Source organism: Emys orbicularis, chromosome 5, assembly GCF_028017835.1.
Source record: "Emys orbicularis isolate rEmyOrb1 chromosome 5, rEmyOrb1.hap1, whole genome shotgun sequence".
In the NCBI taxonomy this organism is placed as follows: Eukaryota; Metazoa; Chordata; order Testudines; family Emydidae; genus Emys; species Emys orbicularis.
Window position 1 is genome coordinate 142,614,542 of NC_088687.1, and position 23,675 is coordinate 142,638,216.

At 50.5% G+C, this 23,675-nt stretch overlaps 1 protein-coding gene across 1 annotated transcript in view; it reads right to left on the reverse strand.

Annotated features, from left to right (window-relative positions):
- Positions 1-23,675, reverse strand: part of DYSF (dysferlin) — a 266,283-nt gene that overhangs the window by 75,889 nt on the left and 166,719 nt on the right. Inside the window, exons 36-39 of the mRNA XM_065404742.1 lie at positions 18,401-18,502; positions 17,673-17,834; positions 16,311-16,476; positions 14,781-14,854 (exon numbers count right to left, since the gene is read on the reverse strand). Of these exons, the coding sequence (XP_065260814.1) occupies positions 14,781-14,854; positions 16,311-16,476; positions 17,673-17,834; positions 18,401-18,502 (504 nt within the window). The remainder of the gene's footprint in view (positions 1-14,780; positions 14,855-16,310; positions 16,477-17,672; positions 17,835-18,400; positions 18,503-23,675) is intronic.

Here is a 23,675-nt window from a genome sequence, read left to right on the forward strand (position 1 = left end):
TCCTATTTCACCACATCATTTTGCCCGCCCCTGTACCATACATTTCTTTAACTTTAAGGGGAGTTGGGTGCCTTTGATAAAGAATTTTAATGTAATTTTCTTTTATTAGCCTGTTTATTGAGGTGAACAGACGATCACGCCATATGTTCTCCCATTCCTCAATTTTGGTGTCTATGCATACCTCAACTTTCCATCTTTTCATGAACATAGTTATTTCCTGTGGGTAACAGCGACTACTTTGTTAGGCATGGAGATAAGCCTTTGAGTTTCATGGATGTAGTGAGTAGTTTCTCAAATGCTATCAATTTTCAGCCTAGGTTTGCCTTTTTGTGGGGCTGGGGTGAAAACTGTCTCAACAGTATTGATATGCTGGAATGTTGATGTCTTTTGCAAGGTGTAGTTCAATGGAGCGTGTTTTTGATTCTTGTAAGACATGCCTAGAGCACTGGCAAGTACTTTTTTCCTTTGCTGGATGTATAAAATTGAAATGAATAAATAAATGGTTTAATTTCTTTTTACATATATATAAAAATTTAAACTTTAAGCTACTCCCTGCTCAGGGTTCTTTGAGGCGCACCATAGTCTCTACGTATGTCTTCGAGAGACTGACAGATCTTTGGGGCCAGAATCGTCTTAATTTGTGAACCTTGCGCAAACAGTCAGTACTAAAATAATAACAGTAATTGTCCTGCCAGTTGTTTTGTTCTTGATTAAAATAGACATTCAGGAGCAATAAACAAAGAGGTAAAGACACAGGAATGGAAAATGTTAGAAAAGCACGAAAGATTTACTTTTACAACTCCCAAAGCAAAAGCAAAGCAAAGGTGTTGGTGCTCTGTGGATATTGAGCTCATATCGAGCTCTGTGGATGTCAAAGTGCTTTACAGAGGATGGCAAATATCATCACCGCTATTTTACAAGTGGAGAAACCTATAGCATTGAAAGGTGAAGTGATTTGACCATGGTTACTGGCAGAGCCAGGACAAGAATCCAGCTCCCTCATTGGACAGGCCAAAGCCCTATATACCAGCCTATATAGACTATAATGCCTATACAGACAGTATCCATGGAATATGGGTATGTGCTCTGTACAGTCCATCATTCCCACAGCCTCATAGACAGGGAAGTTGTCGGGTTAAAAAAAAAAAAGATGAAAGAAAAACAACTTTTGATTGGTATGTTTTGGACACTTTGTGCCAAATTCTCATAGATTCAAGGCCAGAAAGGACCATAATCAGATCTAATCTGACCTCCTGTATAGCCCAGGCCATCAGCGATGCATTAACCCGGCCACACAGCTGTCTAGAGAAGGATTTAAAGGTTAACACAATTTGACTACCTCCTTCTAAAAGTCTAATGTAAACAAAGCACACTCCCTTTAATGCTGCTAAACTGGTCCCGTTAAGCACATGCTAAGCTGGACAAGGCCCTTGCAGTGCACATGTGATCAATTGCACGTGAAAAATTAGAATCCGACGACGAAAATCTGGCCCATGGAACCTAGAGACAAGTTAAGGCTGGAGAACTACTCAGGGAGAAGAGCTGGAGACTCCAGGAAGGGGGACTTGGTTATTGCTATTGATTTTACATGGAAACAGCTTGAATGCTACGGCAATGGGTGGCAGGATTATACCCTAAGACACATAGATACTAGATCAGGAACACTCCAAAGTCTGGAGGGTTTTAGGGCTGGGAGATTGAGGCTGTCTTTGATTAGCACATGTAATGGTGAACGACAACAGGTTAAGACCAGCAGCTCAAAGCTCAGGAGCATTTCAGAGTCTGTCTGCTCTGGAAGTCTTGCTAGATCAAGTTCCTGTATGAAATGTACTAATAGACACCCTACTCTCAGCTGGGATGGAAATGACTGTTTTCCTTTGTGGTTTCAGCATTTCCTGGCCAAATCCTGGCAAGGAATCACCCAGTTCTGCAAGGTGCTGCAGTGAGAGTCCTCACTTCCCATGGAAGGCAATGGAGATGAAGGTCGTATTCAGAGCTTGCAGGAAGCTTCTGCAACGAAGCCAGAAACCAGGCAAATCTCAACTAAGCTTTGGGATTTGATGATACCGGAGGAGACACCTTCTACATTTTGCGGGGGATCCCTTCCCATGATTAGTGCAGTAATAACCTTAACCCCTTGTATCTGAAGAGCTCATGGCCTCTGCAGGAGTGGTTAAGTATTATTCTTATTGAGCCAATGGAGAAAGTGAGGCACAGAGTCCGGATTCAGAACCAAACTTTCTCTGGGTTTTGATCCAGTATTCACATGTGAGCTGCTGCATTCAAACCTGGACCTCGAACTCCTCCAACATTGTAGGGGTTCAGAGCTGGGGTTCGGACCCCTTGCTATGTTTGCATATGCGGTAGCAGCCCCCCGCAATGCTGGACGAATGCCGAGGTTTGAAGCAGTTAACTATCGATCCCTCTTTTTTCTCCCCCAACCCCCTGCCGCTCTCTGGCCCTAAATAAAATTAATGTTTGTTCTCTCCGTTCCTGGCTGGAATAGCATGCTGGGGGGTGGGGGGGATGAGGGGGGGTGGATCTTGTGGCGCCAGTGGTGACAGGGTGCGGCAAACAGAATAATTATTTGCCCATGACGATCCACCACATCTAAACAGGATTAATTTTTGCCATTTAAACAGTTGCGCGATGCCAGGGCATTCTGTATACACAATAGCGGAGCCTTCCAGCCCCGCTCCAAATTAGCCTAATTAGGAGCAGGCTTCAGGGTCGGCTTAGAGAAGAAACGGTCTGTAGTCTGATGCGGCGTGTCCGTCTCCCAGCAGCTGTTTCAGCCCTAACGCTCTGGAGATTTGGTAGAGATCAGCTGGAAAAAATAAACTCAGCCCCGCGCTGACAGACAGATCAGCAGAGACAGTGGCTGCATAGACTCAAATTAAATAGATACACACACACTCTTGGTGCGTGCCAAGGGCCTGATTCTGCATTGCTCCAAACCTCCAGCTGTCATTGACTCCACATCTTCAGCAGCATTTTCCATTCACTTGACATTCAGGGGGTTGGACTAGATGACCGCCTGAGGTCCCTTCCAACCCTGATATTCTATGATTCTATGACACTGGCGGAAACAGCTGCACAAGGCACGTGGCGATGGGGAAATCAAACACGCTTCTGAAGAGGCCTCTGATGCAACCCCCGCTTAGAGGGTGCAATTATTACTATTTATCGCTTCTATGGGTCAACGGCAGGCGTAAATGGGAGCATTCGGGTATGGAGCCTGCTGCTGCTGAAGTCAACGGCAAAACTCCCATTGACGTCAGTGAGCAGAATGGGACCTTTGAGGGTATATCTACACGCAGCTCGAGCAGATGTACCTGGGCCAGCGGGGTTCCCAGAGCAGTGATGTTGCAGCCACATGGGTTGGATGCGCCTGTCCAGAACCCTGGGTAATTACCAGCAGTGTTAGCTCACACTGCTGCTGCATCACTCCAGTACCCGAGCTAGGTCGATTCAAGCTAGCTCAGGCATGTCAGCTCGAGCGGCAAACACAGCCAGTGGCTGCAGTGTAGACATAGCCTTAGAAACCTGAATCGCTGATTGGTGCCTAACGTTGTGTGTGTTTGTAGTTGTCGTTAACTGCACCCCCAACGCTGGTGGTGACCTTTTAAAAATAAACCAGGGCTCATAGGTATCACAGAATACCAGGGTTGGAAGGGACCTCAGGAGGTATCTAGTCCAACTCCCTGCTCAAAGCAGGACCAATCCCCAACTAAATCATCCCAGCCAGGGCTTTGTCAAGCCTGACCATGAAGACCTCTAAGGAAGGGGATTCCACCACCTCCCTAAGTAACCCATTCCAGTGCTTCACCGCCCTCCTAGTGAAAAAGTTTTTCCTAATATCCAACCTAAACCTCCCCCACTGCAACTTGAGACCATTACTCCTTGTTCTGTCATCTGCCACCACTGAGAACAGTCTAGATCCATCCTCTTTGGAACCCCTCTTCAGGTAGTTGAAAGCAGCTATCAAATCCCTATTGTCTACGTCCATCCCAAGTATATGTCTATTTATATACGCATGCATGTCTATCTGCAGTTTCTGTTTCTCTCCAGCATATTGCAGACATGTGCGCATGCATGCATATAGAGCCGCACAACAAAGAGCAAATATTGTTGTTTTGAGCTTCAGGGAACAAAATCATTTTTTCAATTAAAAAAAAAATCAGATTTTTCAATGCAAATTAAAAACCCAGCATTGACATTTTTCAGTTTTCCAAACAAAATAACCAAAAAGATTCTGAGTTTTTAGGGGTGCCCTTTGCTCCCTTTTTTTCTCCCCCTTCCCCCCCATTTTTTAGTAGCAACATGGGGCGGGAAAGAGTGGAGAAAGCAAAAAAGAAAGATGGGGAGGGAATAGCGTGAGAAAGGAGAGGGAAGCGGAAATTAACAATCAACACTGTTTTTTGTTTTTCCCATTGAAAAAAAAAATCAGAAGAAATCACAGAAGTATGAAAATCTTCCTGACATTTTTGAAAAAAAGGCCATTTTTCAGACCAAAAAAAAAATTAATTCTGAACAATTTCATCCAGCTCTGTGCACCCTAGAATATAAGGAATGTAAAATCAAGGGGTCAGAGTTCACTGTCGGCATAAGGGGCAGCAACTCCGATAAGAGGAGGCTGGTCTTGTGGACAGGAACTCAGGAGATCTGGATTCAACGTCCAACTCTTCATAGACTCCCTGTGTGACCTGGGACAAGTCACGCAGGCCTGGTCTACACTGGGGGAGGGGGATCGATCTAAGATACACAACTTCAGCTCGAGAATAACGTAGCTCAAGTCGACGTATCTTAGATCGACTTAGAATCACTTACTTCGCGTCCGCTCCCCCATCGACTTTGCTTCCGCCTCTCCCCGAGCTGAAGTTCAGCAGTCGACAAGAGAGCAATCGGGGATCAAATTTATTGCGTATTTAGGCTCCTCCATTGAACTCAATGGGAGTTCAGTGCCTGAAACCTTTGAGGATCTGGGCCTTTATCCCTCCGTGCCTCAATTCCGCATCTGTAAAATGGGGACTGTAATCCTCTCTCTTCCTATTTGTCTGCCTCCCCTGTTGATATTGTCAGCTCTTCCGCACAGGGGATGACTCTCGCAGTGCGTCTCTGCAGGGCCTGCCACAATGGAGCCATGAATTTGGTGGGGGCTCCTTTAAATATGAATAACATGGGCAACAGGCGTGTTGTCTGTGGTCAGACAGGAGAATCAGGCTTTATGGACAGCAGCCATCCATGCCTCAAGGGACATTCTGCCCTCATGGGGAGATTCTTACCAACCCAAGACAAATGAAGGGGAAAAAATGGCCGATACCCCCGGACATTTCAGAGACTGCCCTGGACAATGACCCAGGAGGCTGCGACACTGATTCCACGCCCAGGCCCTGAGAGCGTTTCTATCGGGGCAGCAACCTGTGAGTGACGGCGGCGCCGATACGCTTGCCTCTATCCATGCTCACTCGTGAAGTGCTGCTGGAGGCACTGGAGGTAGGCAGGGGTCTTTACGCTGGCGGCCGGGATGAGAGCCCAGCCCCCGCCGCACTAAAAACTCCAGGAAGAATTACCATGAGGCGAGATTCCTCCACTAGGAGGCCTTCATCAGTGGGGAAAGGGAGCAGAGTTCCTCTCCCTCGGCCGTGCTTCCTGACCACCGCTGGGATTACAGCTGCTACTTTCTGGTGCAGCGAGGGCCGAACGGCAGCATTTAGTCACTAGTCTGAGAAGGCGGCCCCCCATGGAGAGCTCTAGAACCAGCCTGAGAGACAGGCGCATTTTGCAGGCAGCAATGAGAATAGCAACTTGCCCGGGCCACAACTCCTTAACGCTTTCCACTCCTACCCCGAGGCCAGGGTCTGTGACCCATCTAGATCTGAAAGAGGCTTGCCTGTAGCTCTGTGCCTCGCAATGGAAGGGCTGCAGAACAGCGCACTTGAGCAACTGGGCCAACAGGAACTGGCACAGAGGCCTTGCTTAGCGTGCCGGGCAGAAACTGCCAGTCTCCCTGCCCACAAGATTCTCAGCGTGCTGCTCTAATAAAGAGCATTTATAAGAGGAAATATTTTTTTCCCCACACAAAGGCAGCAATTGGAATAATAAACCGCCGGCAAAATAAAGTTTAGGAATTTCCATTAACAAGAGAAAGAGGGCAATTAATGAAGTGGCTTGGATCGCCCGGGTGCGTCTGTTTGCCCAGTCTCAGAACACCAGACTGAGAGGATGGCCAGGGAAAATGAAAGGCAGCAACTTTAAAAATGGATCAAAGGAAATGCTTTATCTCATAATGGGCCTGGGGAACTCTCTGCCACAACGTACCACTGAAGCCAAGAGATTAGCAGGACTGGACATTTGTATGGATAACAGAAATATCCAGGTAAAATAGTAGATGTTAAAAAAAATAATTAACAAGTGCTTTGGAAGGGATATAAACCCTCCTGCTTCAGGGCATAGCCCAACCTCTAATTAATGGGTGGTCAGGAAGAAACCTTTTTCTGTGGGCAGGTTATTCCATTAATTGTTGGGTTTCTTGCCTCTTCCACTGAAGCAGTTCCTACCAGCTACTATTGGAGACAGGATATTGAACTAGACAGACCAGTGACTGATCCAGTCTGGCAGTTCCTATATTCCTAATGCAAGGAACTATTTGAATCTCTCCCCCAAGCTCGAACTCGGCACTCTGCCTTATGGTTTGGAAGAGTTCTGTTTACTCCTTCCTCACCCTCTGCCATTCTCTCTCACTTCTGGGCTTCCCTGGCGCTAGCAATGCTGCTGAGGCAGATTCAGGGAATACTGGGCATCTCCCTCTGAGGCCTGTTCTTGAGCGCTCTCTGGCCCGATCTGCTATATATGGTCATTAGTAACAACCGCTCCATGCAGCTACTCGCATCTCCATTTCCAGATATGTCTTGCTAACAAGGGTTGGCCCTCAGACTGCCACAGTAGGACCGAGAAGCAATCATGTTTGATAGCTGTCTCGCAAAATCCCATCACCACCTACCCTCCCCCCCTTTGCAGCCTGGCATGTTCCCCCAAACTCTGGCGGCGATGATCCCAATTTGGGGGCATGCTTCCTTGAACAGAACCACAGCATCTTGGATGGTCACCTATCACTACTGGAATCTTGCCACTTTGCAGCTGCCAAATCTGGGCCCAGCCCGACAAGCTCAGCTCCCGCTGAAGTCGATGGGCACCCAGCACCTTGCAGGGCTGGGACCTTCGGTGTCTTTAGGCTTGTGGGTGGGTCAGCTTTTGTGTGGGTGGGTCAGCTTTTGTGGCCTGCATCATGCGGGAGGTCAGACTAGATGACCATATTGGTCCCTTCTGACCTTAAAGTCTATGAGTCTATGAGTCTATGTCCTGTTACCTCTGGGGGATTGCGGGCTGGCGGGCTCACTCACCTGTCTGGGGCAATAACCAGCCACCCCCAATCAGCTCACTCTCAGTCCTTGCCTCAGGGCTCAGTTTATTGTCCATGTGCACTGACAACAGAAAGCAATTGTCCTGCTCCCAGTATGGCGTATGGGCCTCTGGCAGTTTAGTGGTCGGCGTCTCCCCTCAGCCTGCGGATGGTCCACAGAGCCATCCACCCACTGCCTGCAGCCTGGCCTGTAGCTATAGGAGACCATTCTCCTATTCCTCTCTGGGTCCCAGGCTCCTTAATGGGGCTGGGTCCCTCATCTGTAACCCCCAGCTGGTAATCACCAGACGCAGTCACCTGACGCTGCCCCGTTGGGTCTGATGAGTCCCAGGCTGCTAAGAGCAGGGTTGCCTGGCTGCTCCCAGGCCCTTAAAGGGGCTAGCCACCCTATTACAGGGACCTTTCCTCACTTTGAGGTATCATTCATTTCTGGCGGCTTGCAAGCAAAGCCCATTACAAATGGGATGAACTGGGAAACCATGCAGAGGGATCTATGTGCCAAAGGACTGTGTGTCACAGCCCCTGATGCAGGGGCTACCGGAGTCGAAAAGAGACCATTGCTTCAAACACAGCCACAGACCCCACCTCCACAGGGCCCCTGAACACCACTCCAAACCCTTCCCACCAGCAATAATCACAGGACTGCAGGCTCTCACCTCGCACCCAGAGTGGCAGCGGTCTGCAGTTCCTATCTGCATGGCTGGTAGCAAAGCTGCCCACAGTTTGGGGAAGGGGTTTATTTCCCCACCGCTGGCAGTAAAGAGAAACCTCAGGGCAACTACTGTACAACAAAGAGAATCCCACTGAGGATCGGGGACCTTGTTTCCTGGTGCACAGGGCAGCGCGCGTGCAGCCAGTTTAGCCGTTGCTGTGTTTGGATGTCTACCCCACCAGCTGTGATCCATCTCATTAGGAGGCTGTTCAGCTTGGGCTGGCCTCCCGCGAAATCCAAACATGCTGCCAGCAGCACAGACTAGAGCTGGTCCCAAATTTTCCAAGGAAAACGGGGGGAGGAGGGGTTCGTGGAAAAGAGGGTTTAATCAAAAACAAAATATTCATTTTTGACAAAAATTTTCATTTTCCTGGAAGTTTTTCAAAGCAAACAATTTCAGGGAGGGAGGTGGGGGAGGGGACTTTCTTTTATTCTTTTCTCTCTTTTTTTTTTGTAATTTTTACATTTTTTGCTTTCAAAATGGTGGGCTTCCCTCCTTTCGGTCAGTTTTCCAATTTTGGCCAGTTGAAAACCAGTAACACTTTCACTTTTAAAAGCAACATTTTCGCCATGTAACTGTGTTACATTAAAAGTAAAAGTGTTTGCCCTCCATTAGCCCCCCTTTTCTGACTGTTCCCCAACATTTATCAGTTGGGAAGCAATAATGGGAAAACCTAATTTCCCCCATTTCCAAATTTCCCGGCAGGAAAACCAGAATGTCCCAATGGGACTATTGCAAAAGGGGATTTTCCCCAAGAGAACTTGTCCAGGAAAATTCCCGGTTCTCTGGCCAGCTCTAGTGAAGATCTTCATCTGCTTTAACTCACAGGTCATTGGAAGCACACAGAGAACAATTTCTCCAGATCACCCCACCGCTAGCCCAAGTCCCGTCCTGGGATAGCCAACCTTGCTGGGTGCAGTATACAGTCAGGGGTTAAATCTGTCCAGTGAAGTAACTGGAGTGACAGCAAGAATGACTCTGGCACCTTCCCCATGAGCAGGAGCCTGAGACGCCTCATGTCTCCCATGACTGATGAAGCAGGGCTGAATTCTTAGCTATCCTGGGGTAAATCCAGAGAGACTCGGATGGAGGTGCTCCAAAATTAAACCATGTGACTGAGAGCAGAGCTTGCCTCACTGTTGCCTAGGAGACTGCCAGAAATGCTACATAACTGAAGCCAGAGTTTCCACCAGTATCGGCTCCCTCCCCACATCCCCCGTCCCTCCAGGCACCATCTCATGCCTAAACAAAGGTCGCCACCTCCCCCCCCCCCCCCCCGCCATCCCTTACAAAGCCAACCAACACTGGACCCCCCATCCCTCGCCCAGAGCAAATACTGTGCTCACAAAATCCTGGAAACGACCTTCTGAAATGCTAGTCAAGCAAACAACAGGCACTCCCTAATCAGATTATTTACCGGGCTTCGACCTGAATTTTGAAGGACATGCTTGAAAGAAAATGCTCAAATACCCCAGCCCAATCTCCAGGTGTCACGCCGCCAACAACAACAAATGTTCTGTGGGGTTCTTCTCAACGGACGTCTTTAGTACCAGTCCACCCTTTGCTAACACACACCTCATAACCAGCCACCTCGGTTTCCCCCCTCTGTGAAGTGGGGAGAATAGCATCTGTTCGAGCTAGACAAAAAACAGGATGACAGTTTCATGAACATTTTTGACTATGTCTAATAATAACAACACCGAGCTCTTCTATAGCGCTTTTCATGAGTAGATCTCCAAAGGAGATCCCACATTTTACAGATGAGGTGTAGAAAGGCCTTACCCAGGGTCACTAGCAGAGCTGGAACAGAACCCAGACCTCCTGAGTACCACGCTTGTCCCGTATTCACTACCCCACACTGCCTCTCCTTTGGCCTAAAGTGCTTTGAACTCTACCGCAGGAGAGTGGTTTTATCGTTCCGATGCTCAGCGAGATCTCCGTGACAATCAGGGTCTGGACTCCGCAGAGGGAGAGCAGAGGGTCTGAACCCCAAAGAATAAGTGTTGAATCAACTAATTTATAGTACAATAATATTGTATACAAAGCGACAAAGAGTCCTGTGGCACCTTATAGACTAACAGACGTATTGGAGCATAAGCCTTCGTGGGTCCACACCAGCACCCCAGGATTAGGGTTACCATACGTCCGGATTTTCCCGGACATGTCCGGCTTTTTGGTCCTCAAATCCCCGTCCGGGGGAATTGCCAAAAAGCCGAACATGTCCGGGAAAATGCCGGCATCCCTGCCCCAGTCCCCTGCTTACCTGAGCGGCTCCGGCAGGCTGCGAGCTGCAGGCGGATTCCCCGCTGCGGCGGCGGCTGCTGCTGCTCCCCCCAGACACCTCAGCTCTGTGCAGCTGAAGAGCGGAGCTGCCCGAGCGCTACCAGCTTCACAGTTTGCCGAGCAGCCCCCAGACCTCCAGACCCTGCGCCCCCGGCCGGGCGCTTCCCCTCCCGGGCTTCGGCTGCTCTGGGGAAGCGCCAGGCCGGGGGCGCAGCGGGTCTGGAGGTCTGGGGGCTGCCCGGCAAACCGTGAAGCCGGTAGCGCTCGGGCAGCTGTTTCGCGTGGCTGGGAGGGAGGAGGGGGAATGCGGGGCACTCAGGAGAGGGGGCGGAGTTGGGGCGGGGACTTTGGGGAAGGGGCGGAGTTGGGGCGGGGCCGGGGCCCCGTGGAGTGTCCTCTTTTTTAAAACCTTAAATATGGTAACCCTATCCAGGATCAAACAGTCTCCTGGCACCTTAGGGAAGTTCTGATTCAGATCCTGGTTTGAAGATGAACTTCATGCTTCGGTTCCATCGAAAGTTTGTGCTCCAATACGTCTGTTAGTCTATAAGGTGCCACAGGACTCTTTGTAGCTTTTTACAGATCAGACTAACACGGCTACCCCTCTGATATAAAAACTGGTGGCACGCTGGTCATGAATATATGTATGTGATGTACGGCTGGATGGTGTGTAAAGAGTTATGTTATGTGCTGGAAATATGTTCCTACAATATGTTTGGGGAGCAGACTTGATAAAGAAGCCTGCCTTACACAAAGAAATGTGTATTTACCTGTCTGAGTCAAGCTTTGTAAGCCATGAACAATGGCAGTACATTTACATATAAGGTAAACAAAGCAATCGAGGTAACAGGAGGCAGAGGAAACAGCTTAGCGAGCATACAGGGGGACAGAGTCTGCACCCCACGACCTCTTCCTGGCTCTCGAGGCCAAGACAATGGTCTCTGGGAAATACCAGGGGAGCCAAAAGACATTCTAGTTATCTAGACCCTAGGGGACAGCCCCCTCTGATTCTGGGAATGTTGGATCCTCTTACCAAGAAAGGCTGGAGATGCGGTTAGCTTGATGGAAGTGAGCAAGCTGTTTAGGCAAAGCCATAGCTTGCTAGGATCAAGTTTTGGGCACTAGAAAACATGCTATTTTTGTTTGTTTGTAACCATACCCATTTCTTTTTCTCTTGCCTAGTGTCACTTAAAACACTGTTCTTTTTTAATACGGCATTTTTCTTAGTTTTACTGTAACCCATGCCGTACTGTTATATTGACATAAAGAGTGAGTCCACAGCTCAGCCAACAGGCAGGTGTGGGTACTGGCTCTTTGGAGACAGCAAAACTGAATTATTTCCATGAGCGTCCAGTGTGGCAGGGAGCGGACACACAGTCTAGCCCCCAGCAAAGCTCACCCCTGCTCACACAGTGGCTTACGGCTCTGGGTTTCCTGAACAGCAGAGCATCACAGTATCCTATTAATAAACTTTCAGACTTTTCCAAGACATGTTCCAGTGCCTTTCCTGGTACATTGAGAAACATTATCATAAATAATTCAAATGAATCCACAAATGGCAAACAGAGAACCGAGTACATTTTTATCGCATGATCCTTTGGGTCGTCCCCGCCCCCTTTGATTATGAGTGTTCACTTAGACCAACGTTTTCAAATCTGGGTGTCAAGTTCATCTGCTAGCTCCATATTTAGCTTGATTTTCACAGGTTCTGAGCCCCTGCCACACTCAGTGGTTGTGAGTGTCCAGTACTTTTGAGACGCCAAACCACTTTTATTTAGGTTTCTAACCGTGGATTTAGGAGCCTAATCTTAGGGCAGCCGCATTTCAAAATGTTACCCTTATTCTCTAGCTTTGCAAATTTCAGCCCTTTGCAATGGGCTTCCTTGCCAGGGGTGTGGATTAGCAGGGATGAGCCGTCGGCAAGGAGTCTAGTTTTATGCCGACAACTTTTACTGCTGCACTTTGACCCAAACTTTCAAGCCACCTAGTCAAAGGCCCTGGTGTGCAGAGATGCTGTGGATCGAGCACACATGACACACACTGGTGGGTAGGTTGCACTAAAATGCCACATTAGCAGCAGGGGAAGCAGCGTAATGCACACATAGAGAGGGTGGTGAATTAGGATTGAGATGGAACCGAAGCGTGAAGTTCATCTTCAAACCAGGATCAGAACTTCCCCAAAGTTCCAGGAGACTGTTTGATCTTGGGGTGCCGGTGTGGACCCATTTCCAGGGAGGATCCTATAAATTAGGGGGAGGAGACCTACTGGATTGCAGAGTCCCCAGGGGCATTACAGGAGGAGGTGACCAATACCCAGCCGAGGTGAGGAACAAGTGGCAGGAACAGAAGAAATGGGAGACCCTGCTTTCCATAGCAACGGAACACAAGGGATGATGAGAAACAGAAGAGAGATACTGTAAAAAAGCAGCATTGTTTCCAAGGAACAAGGGCTTTCCATTCCCAGGATTCTGTGCAGCATCAGGGGCTCTTTAAAGTAGGCAGTGAGGAATCTGCGGGATTGGCAAAGCGGGCGCTTAGCACACCAGAGGGGGGAAAGCAGGAGCCGATTAAAATGCTCCACTGACCTTCCTGGAACCCCTCATCTTGGGGTTTCTTAGCAATCGAGTTCACATGCAACCCTGTGCCTCAAACACACAGGCTTAACCATTTGCACATGTTCGACAGCAGCTAAGAAGGCCAAACGGTTACGGAGCTGGGAAGCCTCACGTTCGGGAGCTGAGCTCATAAATGGTGCCCTCTGGAGACCACAGTCTTCTCGACCGCATGTGCATGGGTGGAATGCCAGTGAGCAGAGCCAGACTGGCAGCTCGGGAAGGGGAAACAGCAACATGTTCTTCCTTCGGCACCTCCACTAGAGCGAGTCAAATCCCCCTGATCTCTGTAATCCCAGAAAATGCCACAGCCTGTCGCTACCCGCACAGAACTGGGTTTTCTGAAAACTCTGCCCTTTCAGATAACAGCCAGAGACAGAGGGTTGGTCCCCGCAGATCTGGCAATCAGCAGCCGCTGCTGCTATCAACACTGCACCTCTGCTTCCAGCTCCACCGATCGAGCAAAGCCAATAAAAACTGAAAAAGGCTGGAGTTGTCCTTTGTTCCCACTGGACGGAAATCCACCACCCGTTTCTTTTAGGTGCAATGACCATTCTGCTGTTTTCCACCAGCGGGAGCAGTCAGAGTCTGGGGGCCAGAGCGTGGGTGCAGGCACAGCAGAAAGAAGGAGTCTGAGCGAAGGACCACCACAAAATTCTAGGCTGGGCCCTAAAGGCGCCCAGACGGGCTAGCCAGGAAAAGAGAGAGGCTTTGTGCACTGGCATAGGACTCAGGAGACCTGGGTCCAGCTCCCAGCTCTACCCTGGCCTCCCTATGTGACCTTGGGCCACTCCGTTTCTCGGATCCCCCATCTGTAAAGTGACAAGCATCTGTCTCATCTACTCAGAATGTAAACTCTTCGGGGCCGGGTGTGTCACTTGCTAGGTGTATGTACAGCACGCAGGTCTTAGGAGCCGGGATCTTAGGAGCCACCCTCTAGGGGCTATTGGAATACACATGATAATAGGCTGCTGTAGATCTTTATTCTAGAGCAACAACCAACTGCTAACCAAGGGGACCTGTGTGAGAGGCAAAGGGATAATTCAGTATAGGGACAGGCTCAGCAAGGAAGCTACCTGCGGCTGTGGCAGCCAGGCCGGAGCAGAAGGGCCCAGACCATCAGTGAAGGATAACCAAGCTCAAGAATTGGCTGCCCCTTTAAGCTAACAGACACACATGAGTGCTCAGCTGCAGTGTTTAAGCCTGGATCCTGACCTGGCCCTGGCGTTCTGGGCTAGTGCCGGGAAACTCCGCTTCTGCCCTAGCTCCACTCAGCACTGCCCCTCAGAAGACGCTGGAAGCCTTCTTAACTGGCCTGCTGGCTCCCTATTGGTCAGTGTCTCCTCCTGGCCCCTGTAGACCTGCAAATGACTAAGTTTCACTGGTAGCCCAGCCTGAGTGGGTTTTCCTTAAGCAGGGAGGTGCCAGGGCACTGATGCCTCCAGCAGAGGAGGCCTGATCGACCCCACCACCCCTGTCTTGTGTTCAAATGGAGGGAAGGAGGAGGAGGCTGGGATCCTTTGTCCTGCTCTGGGGGACCAAACACCTGTCCCTACTCAGAGATGTTGGAAGCTGTGAAGGGAAAGGTTGTTTATCAGGTGCAATGTGCCCTGTTGCAGAGTCGGGACAGTTCACAATACATCGCAAAGCCCTGCCCCCTGCCCCAAACCCAAGCAACCCCAGCTGTATTCCGCTGCCAAAGAGATGGAGAAGCCTATTTTCTTTCTACCGTTATCACTCCTTCCCTACCTGGACAGGAATCAGAGGCTCCTTGTCGTCAATATCAATGAGGACGTCGTCTCTGGGGGTGAGGCTCACCTCATCTGCAAAGAGAAGAAGGGTGGAACTAACTAGGAAATTGATGCTTCACAGAACACAGAGCCCAGCAGCTTGAGAACCGACATTCTAACTTTATTATCCACTGAGATTGTGTCCATCTGATTCTTTAATGTTTTAATCTACCACCCTGTCCCTGAGCAATTTCAGAATTTTTTTAGAATGACCAGACTGGGTCAGACCAAAGGTCCATCCAGCCCATCTACCGACAGTGGCCAATGCCAGGTGTCCCAGAGGGAGTGAACCTAACAGGTAACGATCAAGTGATCTCTCTCCTGCCATCCATCACCACCCTCTGACAAACAGAGGCTAGGGACACCATTTCTTACCCATCCTGGCTAATAGCCATTAATGGACTTAACCTCCATGAATTTACCTAGTTCTCTTTTAAACCCTGTTATAGTCCTGTTATACTGATATACATTTATACACACATTGCCACTGTTTATGTAGGACCCACAGTATGTTGTGCTTTGCTACTGCACAAGCATCAATGGGAGTACCACTAAAAGCATCTCACAAAACCAACAGCACAAACGGCACTAATTGGCTCCCTTTGAGGACAATCCCAAAATGATTCACCAAACAATGAGACTTGAGAACCTGTGGAACTCATTGACACTAGGTATCACTGAGGCCAAGAGCTCAGCAGGATTCAAAAATGGGATTCAGCATTTTTACAGGAATAATGAGCGCATCCACAGCTACATTAGTGCAAATAATAGAGAGATAAACCCTGATGCTCCAGAGCTAAATCAACCTCTAACTAATAGGGGTCAGGAATAAATTTCCCCTAGGGGCAGGTTATTCTGTAACTGTCCACTAAGGGGTTTCTCACATCTTCCTCTGAAATAGCTGGGACTGGCCACTGTCGTAGACAGGATACTGGAACAGATGGACCTTGGAGTCTGATCCAATCTGGCAATTGCCCTGTTCATAAGTATTATTGCTCCCAACATACTGATGGAAAATGTAAATCTGTGGCTTGCCAACCATGCACAATGGATCTATCGAGGATACTTATCTGGCCTCCATCACCTGAGCGCCTCTCAGTGTTTAATGTATTTATCCTCACAACGCCCTGCGAGGAAGGGAAGTGCTATCATCCCGCTGTTGCAGATGAGGAACCGAGGCACAGAGAGGCATCTCCTCAGTGGACTGGTTAGGATTTCTCACTGCCCTTCCCTCTGGCTCTATCTGGCCTCAGACAGACTGAGTCTCCTCCTACGCTGTTCCTGATGAGACCCACCTGCTCTGACTACCAAGGTGAGTCAGGCCTGCACTGTCCAAAGCCCGGCGCGCTGTCACGGGAGAACAGAGGCACAGAGTTCCAGGCTCAGCGTCCTGTGCTCTGTCCACTCGACCACAGTGTCTCCCGCTTCCCTCAGTGGCTGAAGCAGGGAAGGGAGAAGGACAAAGGAGCGAGCCTCTCCCCTCCCGTACCTGGCTGTTCCTCGGGGGTGTCGGTTTCCTCTCTGTACGGGTCGCAGTAGAACTCCTCAAGGGACCGGATGGTGCACTGGCCCACCACGGGCTTTCGGCCAAACTGTCTGTTGTCGATGACTTTGATGATGACAGGAGGGCAGTACAGAGCTTCCTTGGGTAGGCGCTGCAGCGAGGGAAGCACACTGAGCACTGCGTGGCCGGGGAGAGGGGCAAAGGGCAGCTTCCCTGCGTCTGGCAGACAGACTGGAGCTAAAGCGGGCTGCTTTATGCTCTCCTCAAGCTCCTCCCACAAACCCAAGCCCCGCCCACAGTCCCAGAAGGGCTGGGTGTTTCTGCTAATGTGCGCAGCAGATAACCAACAATGTGGTGGTTCAGACTGTCCTGGTTAAACACCCGAGTTAACAGTGTTGAGCTGGGCGGAGGCTGTTCACACCCCTCTGAGCCGCTGGAGCAAATGTTGCCTTTAATTATTCCCTGTGCAATGCCACCAAAGGGGGGTGTACGTCAGGGCAAAGCGTCACCCATCGTTTCTCTCGGCAGACAGAGGCAGGCAGGTCACACTGGGAAAACAGGCTAGCAAGACTCTCAGTCTCTCAGAAAAAGCCCAATTCAGCAGGGGTCTGAGCACCTCCTGAAAGACACAGAGAGCCCTCAGCCCACCACGTAGGGACCCAGTCCTGCTCCCTTTCAACCCAATGGGCTAAACCCCCACAGAGCAGGCCCTGAGAGTCATGTCAGAGCTCCTCACTAGGGGCTTGGGGTATTCCGGCACCAGACTCCCCTGGATTTCAGTTGGAAGGAGGCACCGGAATACCTCTGAAGGTCTGATTCTTCTCAGAACTCACAGCCTCACGTCACTGCACTTTAACCCATGTGCGCTGCGATCAACGGGCACTTCCTGGAGCAAAGGGCCCATGGAGCATGGTTAGGATCCACGGTTCCTTGCCTGACATTCAGCGAAGCTATTCCAGCTGCTTACAGGCTGATTAACTTTGGGGCAGAATATGAGTTTACTGCAGCGCTGCAATTCAGAATCACAGACTGGGGTGGTAGGTCATTAGATCCTCTTGCTGGTAAACGACAGCAAACCCCCAATCTCCCACTTCTAGGAGCATGCGTGAGCTTAAGCAATCAAGGACGGGAATACAGATCCGCCCCCATCTTGGCTGAGCTTGCTGCAGTCTGCTCCGGGAAGAGGGTGGCCTCATTCCCACTGGGAACGGCTCCGATGTCCAGAGCTAAAAGGCGGGACGCCTGGAAAGCTGACACGCTGGTTAACCCAGCAGAGTGCTGCCGGGCAGCGGGGGCAGCTGCAGCTCTGCGAGCCGGGTGGCCGGCATGCAGGGGGGGAGCCCTCACCACTTCCATGAAGAGCACGCAGACGTCGAAGTTGGGGTTCTTCCTGACGTTCTTGATGACACAGGACTGAACCATCTGGCCTCCGCACTCCACCTGGAGGCTGGGGGAGGTGATGCTGGCCAGCTGATAGCTCTTCAGGTTCCTCAGCCCCCAGGCCAAGATCTGCAGGGTGAAGAGATGAGAGGAGATGAGGAAGGACACCAGGATGAGGGGAGGCGGTGACAGCAGATGACAGATAAGAACCTTGTCTACACTGCATTTTTTGCACTGATATAGATGCACCAGGAAACCCCCCACCCCCAAGGATCTGATTCTCCTCTCTCTCCAGCTGGGGAGAGGAGAGTCTAATTCTGAAGGGCTGCCCTGACCACACGGCGAACGGTCCCCTTTAAGGGTAGTTGTGGCCAAGGGCCAGTTTGCCCTGTTGTAAGGGTTTAAGCCTCTTTTGAGGCCAGGCATTCTGGGACTCCTCGTTCTCCCAAAAGGATCACATGGCTAAGCTGAAGCAGGAGGTCCTGCTGGGAAATAGGGTCAGGTGGCAGTCATGTGACAGGACTATATGATCAAAGGGAAGCCCATGGGTCAGTTGAGGCCATGCTCAGAGTGGGAGGAAGGCTTTAAGACTAGGCCCCCTCTCCAGGGAGAACCACTCTTCAGCAGCAGCCCCCCATTGTAAGGGTCTGTGATGCACAGTTGTGCAGTTCAGACTCGATCTACGAACCGCTCACCTCCATGGCGGTGCGCTGGAGCACCGGTTTGATCCCTTGCGGGACCATGTAAATGTTGGGCTCCCGCTGGGGCGGAGGGTAGGGCAGGTCCGAGTCTGCAGACTGCAAGGGGATATTGAAGGAGAACGTCAGCTCAGGTTGTTACAGCCACCACAGATCATGCACCTCCTATCGCTGCCCTTCCCCCCGGCGCCCACCACAGATTTCAGAGTCCGCTAGCTCCTAGTCAGAGAGAAGGGCTGATGGGGAGAAATGTCACGTGCAAACCACTTCTTTCCGCCTGCCTCAGTGTCTGGAGCAAACAATAACCTACTGTTACATGTTGGTTTTGTTCCCTAGGTCTTTAAAGGGATCGCTTGCCCACCGCTGAAATGCAGTCACTTCTGCAGGAGACAACGGCAACCATTCTATGCCAGCAATGCTGCCCAATAGTCTAGGAGAAGAAATGAAGACTAAGGGATCCACTGGAACTGCAGTGGGTGGCGGATTGAGATAGGTCAACGGTTCTCATCCAGAAGGGGGATTGGTGGAGCAGCCATATCCAATAGATCAATTGGCAGTATCACCTGGTGGCTGACACGCTGAAGGCCACAAGACAATACACAGATAAAACAGTTAGTGTAAAAGACACAGAGAGAGATTTTGCTTCATGATGACAATATATCGAGGGGATAGGTGAGAGGTTAAAGTTCCTATCGCAGAGAGATCCGGGGAGGAGAGCTCTAGTTTCAAGACTGCTCTCTGCAGACCAGCTCTCCGCCTTTACCTTCATGGGTGGAGCTCTGGTTCCTCCTGACCTTGGTCTCTGAGTTCAGAGTCACCAAAAATGGGAATGAAAGCAAAATCTCTAAAAATGCGCTCCTCAACCGAGGGCAGTGGGAACTAATTTAGAAGGCCGTCATTCTTTCCAGGCTTCAGTGTTATTGCATTAAATTAAGCGGATATATATATTTCAAGTATAGGATTGGGTCAGATTTATATTTATATATTTAAAAGCACTACATAGACATTTTTCTTGGTGGCATATCGGATTGATTGCACACTGAGCTGTGATTTTCATTCGCAACTGCTGGTAGCTGCCAAATCAAAGCAGCTGGTTAGCGGAAGACTTTGCTCATTCCGTTCTGGGGCAGGCAGGATTGTGGGAGCATCTGGCTTTCAACACAGGGCAGATAGTAAATATCTCCCCACCCACCCCTGTCCCTGAGTGTCTTGGGCTTGCCCAGTCACACTGCACATACACAGTAGCCCAGGCTTACAACCTGGAGACACGCAATCATTTCACGGGCAAAGATCAAGGTCTGGTCCTGAGAAGTACTGAGGACCCTCAACTTTTGAATGGGAGCCGGTGGGAGCTCAGCTCCTCTGGAAATCAAGGCACTTATTTAGGTGTCTGACTTTAGGGTCCCAAGGTTTCACCATGAGCATTCTACAAGTGCAGAAGGTGTAATGTACCCATAGTCATCAGTGGGGATAGAACCCAGGAACTTCAGTACCTGGCACTCTGGCCTCCACCATTTCCAGAGAATCTTCGTTAGCTGTCACTAGTAGTAGGGCTCTTATCCTCATTGGAACAGTCACTAAGGGGCAGCACGGTAACATGCACCTCAATTCACCTAAGTACATGCTTAACGTTAAGCACGTGCTTAAGTCCATCCCTGTTTAGCTAAGCACATGCTTAATTTTAAGCAGGTGCTTAAGTTGCATCGATTTCAATTGGATTTAAAGATATACTCGCATGCTTTGCTGAACAGGGATGGCCTAAAGCACATGCTTGGAGCTAAGCGTATCTAGAAATGCTCTGCTGAGTCAGACCCTTCCCCCATTATGTATTAGTCGTCCCCCACTTTGAGACAGCTCTGGAATGAGATTCCAGTTGTACGGGTAAACCTGAGCAGCAGAATAGTTAGTGGCTTGACTGTCAGAGGAACTGAGCATGTGCAGCTCCCATTTAACTCAACAGGAACTACAGCTCCTCTGAAATTCTGATCATTAGCGACTTGTCCAGGCTGAATGACAGAGCTGGGAATGGAACCCAGAAGTCCGGATGCCTAGCATCCAATACAGCACTCTCCCGCCCTGAACCTGAGACGAGAGAAGAAGCCATAAGTGGAAGATTGTGCCAGGGCCAGCCTCACAACAGAAGGAAAAATAATCTAAAGACCCTAGAAGAGTAAAACTAAGAGGAAAGTGTTGCCTGCTTATCTGAAAGTAGAGCTGAGGAGCCCGAAAGCAAGCCAGTTACCTGGAACCAGGCAAACTCAGTGGCTTTGGGTGAGTTTATTGAGTTTTCAGATTTTGGACTCAAAATCTGACAGCAAAATGAGGGGAGAGGAAACAAAACCATGAATTAAAGAATAACTGGCTAAGCCCACTGGCAAAGTGGTAGCGCTGGAGTGTGGCAGAGCTGTGCCTGAAATGTCAGTAGGTGACTGGTGCTAGCCAAGTCCCTAAAAATCCAACAATCCCATCTGGTGAGAACAGTTTTCCCGTCCAGCACTGTTTGCAGGGGTGCTCCATCTGCTGAATCTACAAGCCTTTTGACCTTTAACCTCTGTCAGGAGCAGGTGGAGAGAAAAGATGAGCGAGCAGGTCATGGGTGGGGATGCGGTGAAAGGGGTTACAGAGCCGTGGGCAGGGCACAAGCAGTCACCAAACAGAGTTTCCCCTCTGTTCCATCCATCGGAAGAAACAGGTGTGAAAAGCATCGAGGCAGGGTTTGCTGACAGGCTGGGGCCGTTTTAATGCAGGAGATTGCAGGGACTTGACTTTTCCATTGGAACATGCAGCAAAACCCTATGCGGGAGGAGACGTCTTGGGAAGCAGATGCAGATCGGGCCTGACAGAGACAAGGCAATTTACTTCCTTCTCATCAACTCTCCCTTGGTGCACAATTGGCCCAGGTTATTTCACTGCAGCTGTAATCAAGTTACACCGCCAGGGCGTCTGGCCCACCGACTCCAGTGGGGCTGTAATCAAGTTACACCGCCGGGGCGTCTGGCCCACCGACTCCAGTGGGGCTGTAATCAAGTTACACCGCCGGGGCGTCTGGCCCACCGACTCCAGTGGGGCTGTAATCAAGTTACACCGCCGGGGCGTCTGGCCCACCGACTCCAGTGGGGCTATAATCAAGTTACACCGCCGGGGCGTCTGGCCCACCGACTCCAGTGGGGCTGTAATCAAGTTACACCGCCGGGGCGTCTGGCCCACCGACTCCAGTGGGACTGTAATCAAGTTACACCGCCGGGGCATCTGGCCCATTGACACCAATGGAGCTACACCAATTTACACCCATTGGGGATCTGGCCCCAGTGACTCCAGTGGAGCAATACCAATTTACACCGGGTGGGAATCTGGCCCATTGACTTTGATGGAGTAACTCTGATTTGCAGTTGCTGGTGATCTGACCCACAACTCCAATGGCACAATGCCAGGTTGCACCCGTTTGGCTCCAGAATTGTGGTTCAGCTCCATCATTAACACCATGGGCCTGGCTCTCCCGTAGCCATTGGGTGGCCATTTACACTGGCCACGTGGGTGAGAAAACTCCCCAGAGGAAGGGCCGTGGAGAATTCAGCACAGACATGAGTGCTGCCATTGGGTGTTTCACATGGCGGCTCGGCTGGCTGGTCTGGGCAGGCCAGACAGTCTCTCCAGTGGGGAAGGAGCTGGTTTCCACACTGGGAAGCTCTGTTGGGACTTTGCTTAGTCCCCAGCCATGTGCAGAGAGGAACGGGAGGGTCAAGGGTTGGAGACTGAATGGTACCCATTGCAGGAGCCCTTCGTAGAAGAAGGCAGGTGTGCCCAGCTGTGGAGCGCCAATCCCAGAAATGGCCGTGGGGGAGGAAGGGGGAGAAAAAGCAAAGAGATGGTTACATTTCCCTGGCAGAGTTCAGTTCAGCACCTGCAAAGCACGAGGGTAAGTCCCTCTCCCCCAGAGAGGAAGCACCGAGCCCAGGGGTATTTGGCGCTTGGGAAAAGAGCTGGATTGAAAATGAAGCTGGTCAAAACTCTTCCATTGGAAAATGCTGATTAGACAGAAGTGAAACATTTTGCAACAATGGGTCGACTGTTGAAACTTTTGATGGAAGCCTGGCCTGCCAGCCACCCGGTTCCCTGGGCTTCTCACTTCTCCTGCAGCCCTCCTGGTCAGCTGCCAGGCTCCCAAGGTGGCCAACTTCCCAGCTCCCAGACTACCCGCCCAGTCGGCAGGCTGCCTGGTTCCTGGGTTCCCTGAGCAGCCAGGTCTCCAGCTCCCTGGGCTACCAGTTTCCCTGGCTGGCTGGCTCCCTCGGTGGCCAGCTCCCCAGGTGACCAGCTGCCCACCAGTGCTTCCAAAACAGAACCTTGTGGAATTTCTATTCCAGCTGTTTGGGGTTTTTGTCCTGGATTTGGGATGAAAACTCAAAACTTTTCACAAGATGGAAGTTCTGTTTCCAAACAGTGCCCCAACCTACCCTTGGGGGCGGGGGGGAAGGGGGAAAGGGGAATCTCCACGCCCCACTCAGCTCTTTGGCCTGTCTGCTGAGGCTGTTGAAAAAGGGAACCAAAAGTGATGATGTGGACTGTGCTGTTTCATCCCTGGTGCAAGCAGGTGCAGCTGTTCAGCCCAGCAGAGTTGCACGTGCTTACACTGGGACTGACTATGCATGAAAATGCAACACCCCCTAGTGTGGGGTAACCAGGAGGGTCAGCTACAGAAAGCGAACCCAGGATCTAGGGATCCAAGAGCAGGAACCTTGATTGACTAAGCGACAGGACCAGGCCTGTGAACTGAGGCACATCTAACTCTAACTCCTCTTGCAACTAGCGATGGGCCCAAACCAGATCTAAAGATCACCCACACTTTGGGGAAACTCAGGCCATGAACTCTGCAGCTAGCTCCCTAGCTCTATAGGGGGCCAGAACCAAATCACCAGACCCAGGGACGCTCACGTTTTGGGACAGTTCCAATTTGGGACCAAACTGTGTGTCTGGCCTTTGATCACTGCAGCGAGTCTAAGGCAGCCCAACGGACCCAAACACTCCACATCTTGGGGATTGTCGATCTAAACTTCACAGCTTGACCTGCTCTCCGGCTACCACCACCTTGCAACTTCCCAAACCCCTCACGCCCGTCAGCACCTCACTAAGGACCGAATTCACCCCAGGCCAGGTGCCCAGCACAAAGCCCAGGCATCACTTAGGACCCACTTAATCCTGAAGGGTGCAGAGGCATCATGCCAGTGAATTTCACCCTACTTGCCTTGCTGTTAGAAAACTATCCCAGATCAGG